At 47.7% G+C, this 18,017-nt stretch overlaps 1 protein-coding gene across 34 annotated transcripts in view; it reads right to left on the reverse strand.

The window, feature by feature from the left end:
* TCF7L2 (transcription factor 7 like 2) overlaps window positions 1-18,017 on the reverse strand; it is a 195,989-nt gene that overhangs the window by 16,568 nt on the left and 161,404 nt on the right. For 29 of the 34 annotated variants that reach the window (XM_036069365.2, XM_036069364.2, XM_036069361.2 and 26 more), the window contains 3 exons: window positions 8,911-9,043; window positions 6,572-6,674; window positions 4,521-4,607 (listed from right to left, as the gene is read on the reverse strand). In XM_036069365.2, coding sequence (XP_035925258.1) covers window positions 4,521-4,607; window positions 6,572-6,674; window positions 8,911-9,043 — 323 coding nt within the window. The remainder of the gene's footprint in view (window positions 1-4,520; window positions 4,608-6,571; window positions 6,675-8,910; window positions 9,044-18,017) is intronic. The other 5 variants (XM_036069362.2, XM_036069351.2, XM_036069349.2 and 2 more) reach the window with 1 other exon arrangement.

Genomic DNA, 18,017 nt, shown 5'->3' on the forward strand with positions numbered 1-18,017 from the left:
TACGTTTACTTAATAGGTTGCCTATGCCTTCAAAGGCCTTCTGAATGATCATCCAAGTGGTAACTGTATGAGTCAAGGATGTTTTCTCCTCTAATACTGTCCATTTTTAAGGAAGTTCTTTGAAACCCCCCCTTAGGCCCTGAATTAGCATTTCCCTACCATGCAATCGCACCAGAACATAAAGAGCTAATTTTAAAATGCCCATCTTGGCCCACATGTGAAGTGACAACTGGATCAGACAGCTTTCACGTTTTCTGATATGCTTGGAGTCGCCACGAGTTGTAAAGGGTTAGAAGAATCACCCTTCTTAAAAGAACATGTACTACCATACAGAATAGCAGGGTGAGGGGAGAAAAAGGGAGAACCCCGAGAGAAAACCAAATGGCGGCCTCCAGGCTCCAACCTGTCCAGGTTAGGCAGGTGAGCAAGTAGGGCGCTGTTCGGGGGAAGGAGAACCACATCAAGCAGTTGATGCGTTCTTAATAAATCCAAACCAGAACAGTCCCGCAGAGCATCCAGAGAATGAAGACCTGCTCTCCAGGCAGCCAATTCTGGTGGGCACTGGAAGTGCTAGTAAGGGTTTATCGAGACGGTGATTTCAAGAGGATCCTGCATTCACAGGGTTCTTTTTCCTTATGTGGACTGGAGATGAAAACAGTTTCCATTTGACCCAAATAATGTAGCAAATCTTAATTTGAAAAACGGTAAACAAGCAAAAAAAATTAACTAACTGAATCTGTGTAGATCAACGGAGAAAATACCAATGCACAAGGCAGATTTCTGAAGGGGCCCAGATGCACAGTGGGGACATTTGACTCAGAAATTCCATCCTGATGTGGCCCTTTCCCGCCACTGCCTTTTATAAATTTAAGCCAGTATCAAAGTTTGGTAAAAATGACATGATTTTTTAGTAAGAACCATGTAAATCCTTTAGGGTATATGAAAGGGAGGGAGGGAGAGAAAGAGTCTAAGAGAAAAAGAGAAAGGAAAAAACAAGCAAACAACCTCCATTCCCTTTCCCCGAGAAAATGAAAAGCAAGCCCTCGGAAGGCTCTTGGACTCCCATGTTATACTCTGTTCCTTCCACTGCATGAGGGCCTCTGAGGAAACATAAGTTAAGAACATGTGTTCTTGGAAGCCCTTGGGTGAAGCGGTGGGTGGAGTGGCAGCTTTTACTGTGAATTTTAAAGGCTTGACATTCCTCAAATACATATGTTCTCTTCTTGCTGAATGAGAATATGTGTACAGACATGAGAGTGAGAGAGCAAGAAGCGGGGGAGAGACAGGAAAACACTGTGTTGTGTGTGGTGTATGTGTGTGGGGGGGTGGGGTGTGTGTGCGTGTGTGTGTGTGTGCACGCGCACACACAGGCATGGGCACGCACGCACACCCAAACACACACACACACACACCAAACACCACAGGTAGCTACCACGGTCTGAGCACATTTTGGGGTGGGGCCAAATTTCCAGTGCAGGCCATGAGGAACGAACACTTCCAAGTTTACAAACACATTCATCTACCTGAAAAATGTATAGCAGAGAAAGAAATGGGGTGTTAGAGGTGGGGGGGGCTACACGCACACCGTTGCTTAAGAAATTCCCTTCTGCAGACAACTATTTCATGAAATGCAATAAACACCCTAAAAATTCTAAGCAGCTCATTATATACCCCCGTCTGCTTTTATGGCTCCGAGCCAGAATATAATGATGAACCTTAACTTGTTAAGGACAACTAATTTTTGTTTCTGGCTGTCTCAGGGGCTCCTCTCTTGCTCACTCTCACTTTACTTCACTGTTGACACGTTTCTGTTAACTGGATGTCATCTGCCGGCCTTGATTTTATGCACAAGCAGTGGGATGCATTTTCCTGTGCAACAATCCTGCTTTGAGTTGCATTAGGTTTGTCATTATTCTCTCATTTTCCCCCTTGCACTTGTAACATTTCATCTCTTCCTGCCTTATTTTTTGTGAGCCACGGTGCACCCACATTATGGTTTATACATGATCTCTCTCCCTTTGAAGCCGGCAGATTTCAGAGCCCGCTCTCGTCAGGAGAAGAGCCTTGCACCAATTTAGCAGGCTGAGGGCCCGGAGCTCCAACATCTCAATCTAAAGGGGGTCACAGGGTGGCACAAGTGAGTGTCAGCAAGAGCTGTTTAATTGCCAATCTAGGCTTCTCCACGGTGTTTAAAGTATAATGACCCATCACTTAATTCTGAGAAGTCCTGGCCCCGGCTGCTGAATAGAATGAATATCAAAGGGTGTTCTGGAACAGGGCAAGCTGCCTACATTTCCTGTAACTGCCATAAGTATAATAGACCTATACTTCTGTCGCCCCATTACTACAATAATGTATTTAATTTGCTGTATACGCTTTTTAACTAGCTACCTTTCATAAGGCCTACCTGGGGAATCGGCGGCCTCCCCCTTGCACCTTGAGCCCCTAACCTTTCCTCCCACTGTTTCCTTCCTTTCCTCCACCCCCTTTGCCCACCTCTAAATTATCGGCTAACCTCCTAATGATAATTCGATCGATAAGCTTAACCCCAATCCCTATCCGACCATTCCTTCACTGCTTTTAACCTCTCGAATGCACCGAATAAACAAACAGGAAAAACAATCAGGGGCAATGATAAATGCTGGTTTTCGGGGAAGATGAGCGGTGGATTAGGAGCTGCTCTCGGAAGCAGCTCTCCTCTTGGGAGACTCCCAATTCGTTCCCAGGCTTTGCAAGGTGGTGATGACATTATTTAATGAACATAACCTTCCTCCTCTCACTGGAGAGGAGGACGCACAAGCATTTTCCCGCCTAACCCATATCGGTGTGGATTTTGAAACCGAGATCATTTATCACACGCGGGGACTGGATCTTTAAAATTATGTGATCTCCATGGCCTAAGTACAAATGGGAGGTAGACTACAGCCTGTTTTTCTTAATGAATGTGATTCTTACTCTTTCCCCCACCAAAATTACTGTTCTGTAAGCAGGAAAAGGGCCTGGCTTGTCCTGTCTCTCCAACCCTCTCTCTGGTCTTGGGTTCCCATACGGACCACAGAGATTGGGGGAAGATGCTAGGGACAGCATCCTTGCCATGTAATGCATGCTGATTTAATTATGGGCCATCATCAAAATGGATTACTTGTTGTAGCCCATCAGGAAAGTCTAAACCTCCACCGATTTAATTAACTTGACTGAAAATCAGATGAACAGAAAATAAAACTATCATTAGGAGCGATTAGTGACTACTTAAGCCTACTGCTGCCAACCAGTTTGTAAATAAACTAGCACTCACTGAAAAATTAGCCAGAATTAATTAGAGGGAGGAAAGGAGAACAGGGGATTAGAAAGATCCAGGTACACACATGTGGGTGTATGTGTGTGTGATACACATGTATTTATATGCTTAAAGATATATGAATGCACACGTGCACACACACACACACACACACACACACATGACTTTTCTTTTTAAAGGAAGAAGTTACTATTTTTATCCAATAAACACAGCAAAATATTTCATACAAAGTATGAGAAGTCAGTGTGGAGCTTGTGACCCAAAATATTTAAATTAGAAGTTGAAGATGCCCCCCTATTAAGGAAAGCAAACATCATTATGTCCTTTGTCGGGGGGTAGGAATTCTTTGCTGGTTATTTGATGGGTTCCTTTCAAATTCTTGTTCTGTACACACAAGATTTTTTTTTTTTTTTTAACTTTCCAAGACTTAGGGCTGCGCAGGCCAGGGTGGTAGCCACCAGCCACACGTGGCTTACTTGAAACGTGGCCAGTCCACACTGAGATGTGCTGTTAAGTGTAAAATACATACCAGATTTCAAAAAGAAAGAAAGAAAGTACAAAATAGAATGTAAAATCTCATTAATAGTTGCTTTACAGTGCTAACATGTCAAAATGAGAATATTTTGACAATATGAGGTTGAATAAAATAGATCGTTAAAAAAAAATTTCACCTGGGTTCCCCCTGCCCCCCTTAACCTTTTTAAAATTGTGGCTAGTAAAAAACTTAAAATTCCCTATGCGGCAGTGCTACTTTACAGAGGGGGGGTGTTTGGGAACAGGGTATCCCTTCTTGTTGACAGCGAAGAATCTGAATTTTGAAAAGACCACACCCTTCCTCAAACTCTCCTTTACATAATAATAAAATTACCTCCACCCTTTCCGTTCTTACCCAGTATAGGGCAACAGAGAAACAACAGTTTAAAAAGTTCCGCATGTCCTAACTACTACTTCCCACCTTCTTAAATTCTTAAAAAAAAAAAAAAAAATACCGCTCAATACATTGATTCCCAGATTCAACCTCGAAACTTTGACATCACCTACCTTAGAAGTTCAGGTTAATTTTTCAGGATTTTCTAGAAGTAAAGCCTAATGCCCTATCGGTCTTAGACCATTAGGACTACATGAAGGAGTGGCCCCTGGATGGCCTGGGAGCCATCTAGAGAAGTTTCTGAGAAGTCCCCCATGGCTGACTTGATTGGAGTCCCCGGTTCTTGGAACTCACCTGGACATGGAAGCGTTGACGGTCAGAGCTGTGGGGTAGGGGTGGCGGAATCCTCCTGTCGTGATTGGGTACACTGGCTGGCCTTGCCTATAAAGAGGGGGGTACAAAGTAAGAGAGTGCAAACAAGGGTGGGGGTGGGGAAAAGAAAAAGAAGAAAAAGGGAAAGTTCTCTCTGCACAGTAAGCTTTATTCTCATTTGATCAGAACAAAAATCTTGGGGATTGTACAGGAAGGATCAAAGGGAAGAAACACAGAACAATTTGAATGCCATAAATCTGATAGGAATGGCTAATTAAATTTTATAACCTCTGCTTATGTCAATAGAGACCCTCTCCCCAAGCTGAAACTAGGTGTTTTGTTGTAATAATTAAAGGCGAAGTCTCGCTTGCTTTAATGGAGCCATCACACTAATTGAGGGCTACACATCCAAAGGAAAACAATAATGAATGTAAATTTATACCAAAATAAAGTACAGTGAATCAAAGGACTTCAGTTACGCTTTGGGCCTCTTTCGGTATTTAGATCTCGGTGAGAAAACATTAAATTAACAGAGCTTAATTTGTAGCCTTTTGTCAAATTAACAAGTGTTGACAAGAGTTACCGGGGGGAGAGTCCCCAAGAAGAATTGTGGGTAACCAATAGACAATCACACCTCATTACAATAATTAAAAAATACAGCAACATGCAAAATAGCATCCTCATGAAAGACACACAACTTTTTCTGACAGAGGGTTGTCTGAGTTGGCTATTCCTTTTTATCTAGCCTTCAAATATCTCCCCCTCAGCTGAACGGGGCAAGGGATGCCAGAGAACTATTCAAGGAAAATGGCCCCATTTCTGAGGAAGAAATGGGACACAAGCTCACGTCTGCATCTACCCTCCCCAACAAAAGGAAGGAGAAAAAAAAAAATCAAGAGAAAGTACACCCATGGTCAGTATTTTGTACAGCTACTTCAGAATACAAGCTATTTTTCACAACCCAGGGTAGAGTGTGTTCAACGACAGAAATACTAGGTGAACTACTCTAGAACTTATCTTCTCTAAGGCAATGAAAGGGTGTCTTTCTTCCCCAAGACCCAAACTTCAGAGTTTTACCCAGGACGTATTCCTGTTAAGACAACAAACTGTCCTCGTTTTTTTAGAGTAGAGATCACTGATAAACATGGAGAACTACATACACAAGAACACAATCACGAAACGGATATTACATGCCTAAACACACTCGTGCACGGTATGGTTATGCAGTGAAGGCCTTTCTACTCTGGCTCTGAAACACATATTTTCCAAGCTGTCCAAGGAAGCTTCATGGACGGTACTATAAAAGCAAGGCTGGGTGATAGGAAGACAAATCATGAAAGGCAGTCTGACGCCCTACGCACTGCCAGGAACCTTGGTGGACACTCAGGAAGGCCCCACGGGCCGGCACAGGGGTACCCGATGCCCCACCCCCACCCCTCATAATCAGGTGAACCAAGAATCTCAGAGAGATGCTGGTTGCAAACTGTCTCACCAGACAGACCTGGCCACTCTTGTTGCCAACCTTGGCAGTAACCCTCGGGATGGGGTGAGGGGGTAGGGGTTTCCGAGAGAATCACCCCCCATTCTCACCCCTGGATTTCAAAATGATGTTAGGCCTGTTCCCACTCCCGTGCCGCCTCAAACCAACGACAGGACTCCAGTCTGGTCGGCCACCAGCCGAAGAGCCATGACCCTCAGAGCCTCTGCAGTTCCCAAAGTATCTGAAGGACACCTTTGTTCACAGAGAGAAACCTAGAGTCTTGGGGGACTGTGAGTTCAGAATGCTAAGTATCAACAACCTTTCTCCTCCATGGCCCATCTGAAGGGCTACTGACTCTCCTGCTTCCCCACAGGGCACCTCAGCGAGCATCTTCCCCACGTACCCCTGCGGCCCTCCCTCCCCAACCCTGTCTTCCAAAACACATACACGCGCATGCACACGCGCGCACGCACACACACACACACACACAGGATAAATAATAAGCATGCCCATGTAAGAAACAAAAAGGGAATTAAAAAATGGAACTCCTTACTGTGGTACTAACCATCCTAGCGGATGGGGGATTTGTCCTACGGTGCCGGGCGACAGTGGGTAATACGGAGATATATCTGGAGGGTGCGGAGGCCGTGGGATTCCTGGGGGAAGAAGCAGCATTTTAGGTACAAAGGAGGAGAGAAGGAAAGAGAAACTGCCAGGGGCTGGGAATAGGGAAAGGAGGACGGAGACCTCTCTTCTATGAGCAGAGCTAGTTCGACATTCTTTCCATGACTATGACCGTTAAGAGTTGTGGGTAAGTTTCGTCCAGCATCTCTCCCCACCCTACCTTGACAAATAGGTTTATCTCCTTCTAGGTGGATGGGTACACGGGGTAAACGCAGACCCCGAAAACGCCATCTTGGGTATTTCTGCCTTATGGGATCAGTGTGATTATTGAAACTAAAGGAAAGCCTGAAGGGCTTGGCACACAGTAGGTGATCGAGTCATGTACATTCTCTTTGCCCTCCCAGCTTGGGCCTCCACTCCTTTTAAGTCTGATGACTTGCCTGCACCAGAGTCACCTCCTCTAGGTTTCTAATAACGCCTTTTCAGTTATGGCTTTTGGAAGGGTGACTCTTGCCTTCTTTCAAAAAAGGTAACTCTTCTAGAATGTCTCCACCTCAGCTTTGAGGATGAGCTGTGGCAGAAACTCACAAGCCACAGCATCTTCTCCAGGGTAGGGTCTGAACTGAGCAGACCAGCGGGCTCGGGTCTAGAACCTACTTCACTGGAGGCAGTCAGCTGGGAGAACCAGCCCTAGCTGCTGACCAGGGACGGCTGCATCCTGAGAGCTGGGAACGCTCACGTGACATAGCTGAGCACATCCTGAAGGCCTGAGCCACCGCACACTTACTCCACAGGAGCACATCCTGCACTCAATCCTGAGCAAAGCAAGAGCGCTGGGAGCAATTCTGACACAGAGGAACTGATCTAAGCAGCTGAACTGGGAAGAAAACGAACAATACTACAGAAGTAACGCAGTATTGGAGGTAATGAGCTGCGTGTCTGTGGATGAAAACTATTCCTTTTTTTTTTTTTTTTTTAATTCATTCAGGAAGCTTTTAATCTGTAAGTTAAGTCTCCCTGGGTGACATTTTCATGCAGACATTGCTTTCTCTCTATTACAAAAACCAAACAGATTAGCTGGTCTTGGACCCTACACCAAGCCATTTGCACACTTGAAAGAATGTTCGCAGAGGAAAAGTAAACAGTCTGCAGACGTTAATCATATGTTTTACGATAACCATTTAAAAGCTATTCCCTGTACTACCATTATTTAAATGAGACGTTGATGCTGCCATTCACTCGCAGAGCCTGGGGCCGGCTGGCGGCCTCCTCCAGCCATCCAAGCACCAGGCTGGGTCCCCCACGAGCACAAAAGGGGCTCAGAGGCTGGTGAAAACCAGCTCATGTGTGGCTTCATTCAGGGGCAGCGAAGTCTGCATGAACGGGCAATCTACCTCAGCTCAACACCAAACAATGCCATCTGATGAAGTGACACGGAATGGCCACTGAAAATTCATCCTTCTAATTAACTAGCTGGTTAGAGAGACCCCAGCCAGCGTACAGCCCGGGCCTGTCCTGCCCTTAGCTGTTCTCCCATGACCATCCCACTAGGAGCTGTGGCCGGCTGCTTGTTTGAAATCTTGTTACAGGGAGGGTTACAAGTAACCCTGCCCTCTCTTTCCCTCTTTAGGGAAAAAGCAGTCAATGGGTACATGGGATGGAAGGAGAGGAAAAGCGTAAAGGCTGAAGGATGACGTGGCACCTTCCGCCTGAGACCCTACTGGTTGTTCCACAATGGACTTGTTTTTCACATCTGTATAATGGGCTTGGTGATACCCAGGATACTGTAGGAGAAGAGGAACCCACATAAATCAGCAAAGACGACGCGGGACCCAGTGATGTGGCACCAAGAAGTCATCATCAAGTGACTGGAGTCCCTCAGCCGCTAAGGGAACCAGGGCTTTGGGGAGCCATGCTCGTAGGGCTTCTGTATTCCCAAGTTGCTGAGAAGGAGGCCACGAGATGCCTCCAAGCCTGTCTGTGGCTCTTGGAGTTAGTTATAAGCTACCCCTGAAAAACAGTGTGGGATTCATAGCCAGCCCTTCTGGGGGTATTCGGAGCTCTAGAAAGATTGTTAGTGCTACACATGGGCTTCTAAGGACAGAGGAAGCTACTCCCTCACCAGTCTCTGGCCTCCCCTAGGAACTTCTCAACACCCACGAGAGGAACAGGAGTCCCTCCACCGTTGCCCGCAGCCCACCCCAAATCCCAGCAGGTCAGGCGGCCCCAGACCCAGCATGCACTCTTGGCACCAAGCACTCGGCCTACCTGTTTTGGGGTCTACGTCAGCTGGTAAGTGTGGAGGTGGGTTTCCCGGGGTGAAGTGCTCATTGCTGTACGTGATGAGCGGCGTGAGAGGGTGAACATGGTGAGGGTGCTGCACGACTGGCACTTTGTTCGACTGTGGGTGGGAAAGAAACAGAGAAGGACACCATCAAGCTGGTTCCTGGCAGCCCGAGACTTCCAAACCCAGGACCCGGGCCTCCTGGGGCTCCTGGGGCCACGTCCTCCCGCCCGGATTCTGTAAGATGTGCTCCATTCCACCCGCAGCCCCAGCCCCCACCCATGTATTAAAAACAACAGATATTTGTAAAGACCGTTCTCTGGGTAGGCACACTTCCGTTTTTACCTCCCTACGGAGCCCAGCTTTAAAAATACCTCCTCCACCACCACCCCATCATGGAGCCCGACTGCGCTTTTCCAACCGGCAGGTAAATCGGACGTGGGGACTTCAATCTACCAGGCCTACTGCGTTCCTGCATGTTGGGGGGGAATCCCTGACCCCAGAGGTCCACCGGAGGGACCTTCAGGAGGCAAGCAGACTTCCCCGGGAACAGGCTGGGAACACCTTTCCTTACAAGAAACGCGGCAGGGCCCGAGTCCCACCCACCCAGCCTCCCTATCCACCACCCCCGGCTCCTAACTGCTCCCTGCCCCTGGGAACCAGCGGGCCTGCTATGACCCTTTCAGGCAGCACGGATGAAAAGCTCCACTCCTGGTCTGGTTGGGAGTGTGAATTTCACCAGAAGGCCCTTAACTGCCAGGCAAGCACCTGCATATTTTATGCAGATTACAGCAGCCCTGATTCATTAGGAATTTCATTAGCAAGTCATGGGGGAATGCTAATAAATTAACTGGATGATGATAAATTGGGTTAATAAAAGGGGTGCAGTTTAGAAACGGGCAGTTCTAGCAAACAAAGTACAAGCATTTTTATGTTCAGGAATGGTGGATAGGTAGAAAGAGCAGGAAAAAAAGAAAAAAAGCATTTTGAAGATTTTTTCTAGTTGCCATGACCAGACCTTCCCAAATTCTTCTCCTCTTCCCCCACCCGCCCTCTCTCAGCCCACCCCACCCCCTCCACTATGCTGTGCTGTAACTTAGCCCAGCAAGACCACAGAGAAAAAATGAAGCTGAAACAAACGAACTACTGGGCCATTCACTGAGAGTAATCCAATTGCAAAAAAACCCTATTCCCCATAGAGGATTTTCACTAAAATCCTACAACAGGGACATTTAACCAGATTAGGTACCAGCAAAGATAAAGAGGCTAGTATTAGATGATGAATGGATTAGAGTCAAGTTTCATTTCAGAACGTGTCTTCATTTCCTTTTATTACTTTTAGGAAGGCACAACTTGCATTAACATCAAGGAAAAGGAATTGCATTACAAGGAAAGAAGAGAGGTTTCAGTGCTGCCCACTAGTGCCTCTCGAGTTCAGGGACCACCGAGCACTTAGTTTTGCTTTGCGTTTTTCTTCTTGTCTTTTTTTTTTTTTTTTTAAATGAGTAAGGAAGGGGTATAATATACAAAGAGCATTTCTCACCCCCAGTTAATTGTGGGGAAGGCATCTCTAAAAGGGGCTTCTAACTTTCATGAGCATGTTTGGAACGTAAAATACGGCCTTCCTCCATATGCTCCAGAAAAAACTACAGAAAAAGAAGTCAACACTGGCAACAGCCTGGTTTAACGATGCTCATAAACAACTGGACACTTTCAGAGAAGGCTAGCTAGTTGCTCAAAGAGCCTTATGTTGTGAATTACCAGTTTGCAATCAAAGCACTGAAATGAAAAGTGCCAAAGCCAAGGGAGCTTTGGTCACACCTCCCTAGCAGCCCTGAAGCTCTGGACAAGGCCAAAGCCATCAGAGTGAAGGAATACTGCCTCAAGGCCAGGGCCAGCATCTTATGGACACGCACTGAGGATTCTTTGGGGGGAACATCTCTGTTTAGGACAAATTGAAAAGTAACCAACAAATGAACTCTTACTGCACCCCGGGGTGGAGAGGGGGAAAAAAAAGGAGAGGTAGGGAGAGGAAGGGACAGGCCCAGTCAGAAGAGTGAAGGCCACCAAGAGGAGAGGAAAAGGACTGCCACCTTCCAGAAGTTTTTTTGTTTGGTTGGAAAGATACACACCTGTGGAAATGAAAGAAGGCGGACCAGTTCCAGACAGTTCACAGTGAGGGTGGAAAAACGATGAGATGGGTAGGAATAGCCACCGATAACCCAAAGCAGGGAAGACCATCACTTAGAGGCTGAAGGGCTGCTGGGGAACAGGACCACCATAAACAATGGAAGGAAGCAAAGGATGGGGGTAGAAGGGCTGGCAGTGGGCAGCGGAGCCTACAATTCTCAGCTCCAGCTGAGTCAAGCTTCTCTCAGGATGCTTGTCACAAATCTGGATGCCTGAGCCTAGGAAATCTCTCGGCAGGAACCTGATTCAGTGGGTCTGGGCTCAGGACCCAGGCATCTGGAGTCAGCCTACTGAGCGCCAGAGATGGTAGCTCTGTCTGTTTAGCCATGACTCCCAGACCACATGGGTGCAGACAAGCACAAAGGGTAAGAGGCCCGGGTCCAAACACGAATCACAAATCCCAGTTCTCAAGAAAATCCATGGGAAGAGCTTAGCACAGAACCTACCACATGGTAAACACAGGACTGGTGGTTTACTATTCTTACTTATTATTTTATCGTTAGGGAGAAGCTGTCCGAAGGCAGAGTTCTGTCTACAGTTCAGAAGCACAAATTCCATGGCTGCCTTCCAAGCAGGACTAACAGGAAATGCGGGGAAAACCTTTCTCTACTTGTCTAGCGAAGGATGAAGATAGAATCTGTGCAACAGTGGTGCTCGCCGGGCATAGGATTTAAAAAAGTTAATTTTCCCTCTTCCTCTTACAAACATGCATGAAGCTCATTCTGACAAAAGCTGGACACCATCACCTTCGTGTTATTTTGCACACCTGAGTCTAGCCAACAGGTTTTTTTCTCTACAACATGGAAGGGGGTGGTTTTGTAGCCACTGCTGCCCAGCTTAAGAAGGGGGAAAATGGCAACCCTATTGGGACATGGTTCTCTCTTCTGATCATGACTGTATGCCGGGCAGGTCCCTAGGAAACCACACGTCTCTCCAGGCTGACCGGTTCCCAAGCAAGCAGGGGAAAGGAACGCAGTCGTCCCTGCAGAGACCAGGGTCCAGTCGCGATTCCCATACGTCCTGCATGTACCTGTGCTGCCACTGTGCATGGGAGGATGTTCTTCGTGACAATGCCCCATCTCTCCAGCCTGAGGACCCCACAGTCCCTTCTTTCTATGTCCCATCATATCCAGGCTGGAGTCACGTATGTACCTTTCTTGGTCCCACTGTAGCTAAGTTCCTTAAGGACAAAGACTGTGTCTTCTAGAACTTTCTATCCCCTGTCACGTCCAGCCTATGGCAGTGGTGAGGCTCATAAGCTGCCGAAGAACCACTGAATTTCAACTGCAATCATTAGAGGAAGAGATCTCACAGTGTCATGGATTCACTCCACTAACATGGAGTCTACTCAGAATCATAGAACAAAGCTGGATAGACCTTCAGAAACCAGTCAGTCTTATACTTTATAAGTACAGTGCCTTAAAAATGGTTTTAGAGCGCCAGGGTATATACACAGTGACCAAGAGTGAAGGCTATGAATGCAAGGAAGACCCAGATTGAAATTCTACTTGACCCGTCTAGCTGTGCAACCTGTCTCAGGAGTTTCGTCCTATCTCTGCAAACTCCAGATGAGAACGGGGGTCAACCTCAGCGCATCGTTGTGAAAATTAAGGCTCAACACTGGGCTTGCTACCCATGCAATACAAAAAAGCTGTGAAAAATACTGTCCAGTGAGTACTAATGAGGAAGGTGGGGTTGGCCACCCCTCTAGCATGTTCTAATGAAATTCCCAGAGGGGACATACATCCACAGACTGCATTCCTTAATTCAAAGGCAAGATGTTTATTATAGGGCAAGAGTGTATGGAAGTTTTGTGGCCACCCTTCCTCCAGTGCATGCGCTTCTGAAAAATGTGATATTTAATTACCAAATATATATATTTTTTATCGATTTTGAGAAAAACCATCACTTTCTCATGCTAGCAAATAAGAAAGCCTACAGAAGAGTTCTAAGTTTAAATAAGAAGAGCTAGAGATGACCAAGGGCCTTCCAGAATCAGGGTGAGGGCCTTGAAGTAGGAGTTCATATAAGTGAAACACCAACCAACCCAAATAGGAAATGTCCCTTAGACTTTCCCCTTCCCTCCGATCGGTGCCCACTTCTTTAAAGAGGTCTTTAAGGATTGTGTTCAAAACTGTTACCACCCTAAGAAAAATCAACAGTGGAAAGTATCTTTCCTGGGGGAAAGACATAGACAACCTTCCAGAAATGATCCAGGGAATCTAAATGAAAGCAATAATCTATGCTGGTGGGATAATAGCCGGAAATATGCCTCTCTCCCCCTTTTATCTTTTTATAGACAGGAGTCCACTATTCAAGGCAAACAACTGCAACATGGAACCAGGTACCTTTTAGGTAACTACCTTATCTAAATATTAAGTAGGTCTTCAAAACTGCCTAGGGGGTGCAAAATCATTACCTCCAGTGACAGCTAACCAACGTTCAAGGTCGGGAGAGTTGCACGGAGAGCCTAGTTACCTGTATCTAACCCTTTAGGAACAGGTTGAAACCTAGGACTCTCCGAGGCACAGAAGCAGCCAGGCGTGAATAAAACATGGCACAGACGGTCCGGGAGTTACGCTCCCACTGCCCATCACACCCACGCCATTGGCACCTGGCACTCACCCCTGGAGCCACCTAGAACCCTTTGTTTAGATGATCCGGGGGGAGAACAGGAGACAGGAGCCCTGACCCGCTGCTGGTCCCGAAGCTCTGCAGTCAACCCCAGCACAGCTCACCACTGCCACCTTTGAATGCAGCCTTCCCACGGAACCTGCCGTGGAGCTGGGTGGGACGTCCTTTATTAGGTCCTCACAGCGCACCTCTATGTAGCTGGCACTTCTTTAGTTCCACACAGTAGGAGTCCCAGGTCCCAGGCCTTGGGAAGGTGGCATTTCCAGGGCTTCACGCTCACCTGCCCGACGGCACCAGCCCATGGTGCCTGCAGAGACTGATGCTGGGATGGGGGGTTCACTGCCGTGCTGACGTGGTGAGCTGCACCCCGAGCTTAGCCTGCGCCAAGCTTCCCAACTGGACAGAGATGCTTCAGGACTCACAAAGGGATCTGTTCCTCACACTCCCACCTACCAGCCCCTGGAACCTAGACCAGTTTCAGCAAACAGTGTTCCCTGCTGCCCCCCTCCCAGGTCCCAAGTTAGGAGTAGCTCAGGGCTCCCTGCCTCAGCGAGAACACCCCGCCATAGGGCACCAGGTACTTCTAGCAGGGGATTTTATAACGTGTGGCTGATTAGGGGAGGTGGGGGATAAAGACATCTAATGGGATGCTCCTGCACCTCAAAGGGAGAGACACGCAGTATCAGGGCCCAGCAGGGTTCTGGTGACAAAAACATAATGCACCCCGTCAGTTCCAGCTGACAAGAAACTAAGAAAAAGTCAGCTAAAAAAACCCCGAACCCATTAAATGAAGTAAACAGTATCTGTTTAAAGGGAACAAAAGTCCTCATCTGACCGCAGATCATTAGGGCTTTCTGCTTTCTACCTGGAGACATGGCTGCTACCCAGAGCAGTCTTCCCCAGTTCTGGTCATTATGCTCTATGGGTTTTGAGCACTGAATAGTTAAATGATTAAAAAAAAAAAAAAAAAAGTCCTTTACCAGCCCTCAAAGCGCACAAAGCCTTTCCACCCAAAGTATTCATCCAACTACAGTGGGGGGAGTGGGGAGGGGGCGCCCCGGTGGCTGACCTCTGACCTCTGGAGAACCCTTAAGCAACAGTGTTCTGCAACTTGGCCGTGCCACCCTCATCGTCAAGTGCCCACACACCCGTCCGAACGCTGCTCGTGATTTGGAACCTGGCAAATGAAAGATTGATTCAGGCACTTCTAGATCTCCCTGCTACCCCTCCTCTAACCCCGACCCCTCAACCTTCTGTAACTGTGGGGAACCCAAAGGGAATGAAAGCTTGCCATTCACCTCGCAACCTATTAATCAGAAGATGTTGAAAACAAATAGAGCCATTGCTGGCCCCGGCCTCTCCGCCAGCCCTCCTCTTCAATACTCCCCTATTGCTCTCCTTTTCTGCAGAAGAAAAATGGGGCCAGAAAGTGCCTTGAGGAGCCCGGCACAATAAGACAAAAGCAGCACAGAGGGGCATTTGTCAGCCTTCTCCCCTCCCCAGGGCGGACCTGGAAGGTCTTCAGTGGTCTTAGGTTCCCCAGCCCTCCCAGGGGCTGAAATCCGCATCAGGAAGGGACACTGTGGATTCCCGGTTTACATTAACAAATGGGTTTAGAGCTCATCTCCATGCGTTTTGCAGGACGCGGCTGACTACGGCTACACCAAGGCCAATGGCGACTGGCGAAACATGAATGATGTCGCACGTCACTGCCGCTGGAGAGGGGGTGGAGGTGAAGGAGGGGCTGTTCCTTACTCAGCAACAACTCTCTGTGACTCAACTAGTCCTGTTTTCTCAGGCAATGGACCAGAGAGTGGTGGAATGGTCAGCGAAGCTAGCCCTCCTGCCTCGACCACCCATTCCCCCAACAAGGAGCACCGACTGCCGCCGCGGGAGTGACGTCAGCAGCCGGGATGCAGGCCTGCATGCACGGGCCCCGACTTACCTAGCGAACATGTCGCGATCGCATCTTGCCAAGCTCCTACACCCACAGCGGGGAAGGGTGGCGGGCGGGCTCCCACCCTCGGCCAGATGGGCTTCTGCAAACATTTTACTCTGCCCCTCTCCCCCCACAGCTCTGGAAGCCCAGCCAGCCAGGAGCCATCCAGCGCAGCGCCCAGAGCCCACTCGTGGTCGAAGGCTGCTTCTCCCACAGGGCCTGCTCCCAGCTAAGGGCACGTCGTTTCCCTGGACAAGGCTTATACGGATAGCAACAGCACTGGTGCTGAAAATAATAAGGAAGACAGAAGGCTTCACAGGGTTCGAGTTTTGCTTGGAGAAAGGAGGTGGTTAAGAAAAAGGAGGGCTGCCTGCGAGTTGCAGAAAAGAAAGACCCAGGCTGCAAGGCCAGCACACAGCCTGCCTCACCTGGCTGCGCCGCTGGGGATGCCCGGGCCCACCCACAAGGCTGCAAAATTACACCTTCTGGAACCTGAGGGAGCCTGACGCTCAGGGTGCTGCTTGTTTGTCTGGTAAACTATTGATGGCCGGACCCCTCCCCCAACCCCAGAATCAAATCCACTTGGACAGCAAGAGGAAGAGAGATGCTCCCTGCTTTCTACAAAATTCTGCCGACTCATAGTTTCTCATATACTCACACAAGCATTAAAATTCTTCGTGCGGGGAAATGATTGAATAGGGCAGGCAGAGAGAGAATAAATGTGCAGTCAATTTTCATCCAAATTCTCTCACACATATGCATATACATAGAACTAACTCAAACCATCCTAAGCCCTCATCTCCCCCCCCTCCCCAACCCCGTCCCTTCCATAATATAACCACCCAGCTGCTAACACACCAAAGAGACTGCCAAGCATTCAGGGTCTAGGGGGCCAAATTCTGCTCTTAATGACCTTTTCTTAATCCCCAAAAAGGAGGAGGGGAAGGTTGGGAGTGGGGCTGGAGGTGTCAGGGTGGAGGAGTGGGCACACGAAGGGGAACATTTTAACCTGGAAAATAAAGATGTGCTCCAGCTGCCTGGCTTTGTAAGAGCCAAGGGCCGACCCAGCAACGCTGCGCTTTCACAGGCTCTTGAACAATTACTTCCAGTTAAGTTCATTAAACATAATTTATTTCCACTCATTCTCATTTATTTCCCAATAAAAAGAAAGCATCCCATTGTGCTTCCCCCAACTAACCTTTAAAGCACTTGCAAGCTTCAGTCTTGGCCCGCCCGGTCCAGGCTGGCCCCTGACCAGTGAGTTCCCAGGATTTTCTTCCTGCCTGTGTCCCTCCAGGAACCTGCTAGAGCACGGCGGAGGTGGGGGCGGGGGGGGGGGGCGCAGCAGGCACAACGGGGTCCTCTAACTGTCCTAATCCTCCACCGGGTCTCAGAGATGAAGAACGAACCACTTCACCCCTAAGTAATTTCCTGGTAGTTCGCAACCTCCACTCTCCCGCAAGATATTTCTCTACTACTTGGGTATTAAATGATTAGTGTTAGCATAATCAATCTTGTTGAGTGTCCCACGTTTGCAGAGAATGTTTGAGAATTGGGTAAGAGGGTACAGCTGTTTCTAGAAGAGCAGATTTTCAAAACAGAGCCAGGAATAAAACTAACCTATTCCAAATGAAGAAATCCAAAAGCTCACATTCAAAACAAGTTAAAAAAAAAAAATAATAATGATTTCCAGGCTACCCACCACCCCCCCAAAAAAAACCCCAACAGCCCCAAATCTGGGGATTCCTGAATATAATGGAAAGGGAATCACCAATTTTGATTTAGAGTAAATTTTAAGTACATAATGGTTATTACATCCTGGGGATTTCAAGAAAGTAGTGAACAAAACCTGATACCACCCTTCTGATTTATTTACAATGACCAGCTGTACAAAAATGTCTTTTGTTTTTCTAATATACCCTGTGCCTAACTCGAATCCAGACAGTACTGTATTTGAGATTCATGCCGGCTACATGGAGGCTGATAAGTGCTCTGGGAAACAGCTGTTTCCTTCAGAGAGCAGGTGAATTCCTCCCTAGAAAAGAGCAGGTACACAGAGAGGAGGGATGAACGTTTTCCTGTCCCCAAACCCTGGATTCAGCAGGAATTCGGCAATGACGGATGCAAAGGTGGTGCTGCATTGTTCTGTTCTCTGCTGCCCTGTTAGTGTCCCAAACATGGGCATCCTTTAAAGGACATCTACAATCCCCATAAATGAAACACGTGAAAAGGATGCGACCCCCTCTCAAAGCAAGCTGTCGAGTTGGAAGTTTAACGTAACTAGGGAATGACCCAGGCAAAGTCCAATTTAAAAAAAAAAAAAAAATC

The sequence above is a fragment of the Halichoerus grypus genome, chromosome 7 (assembly GCF_964656455.1).
Source record: "Halichoerus grypus chromosome 7, mHalGry1.hap1.1, whole genome shotgun sequence".
Taxonomy (NCBI): Eukaryota; Metazoa; Chordata; class Mammalia; order Carnivora; family Phocidae; genus Halichoerus; species Halichoerus grypus.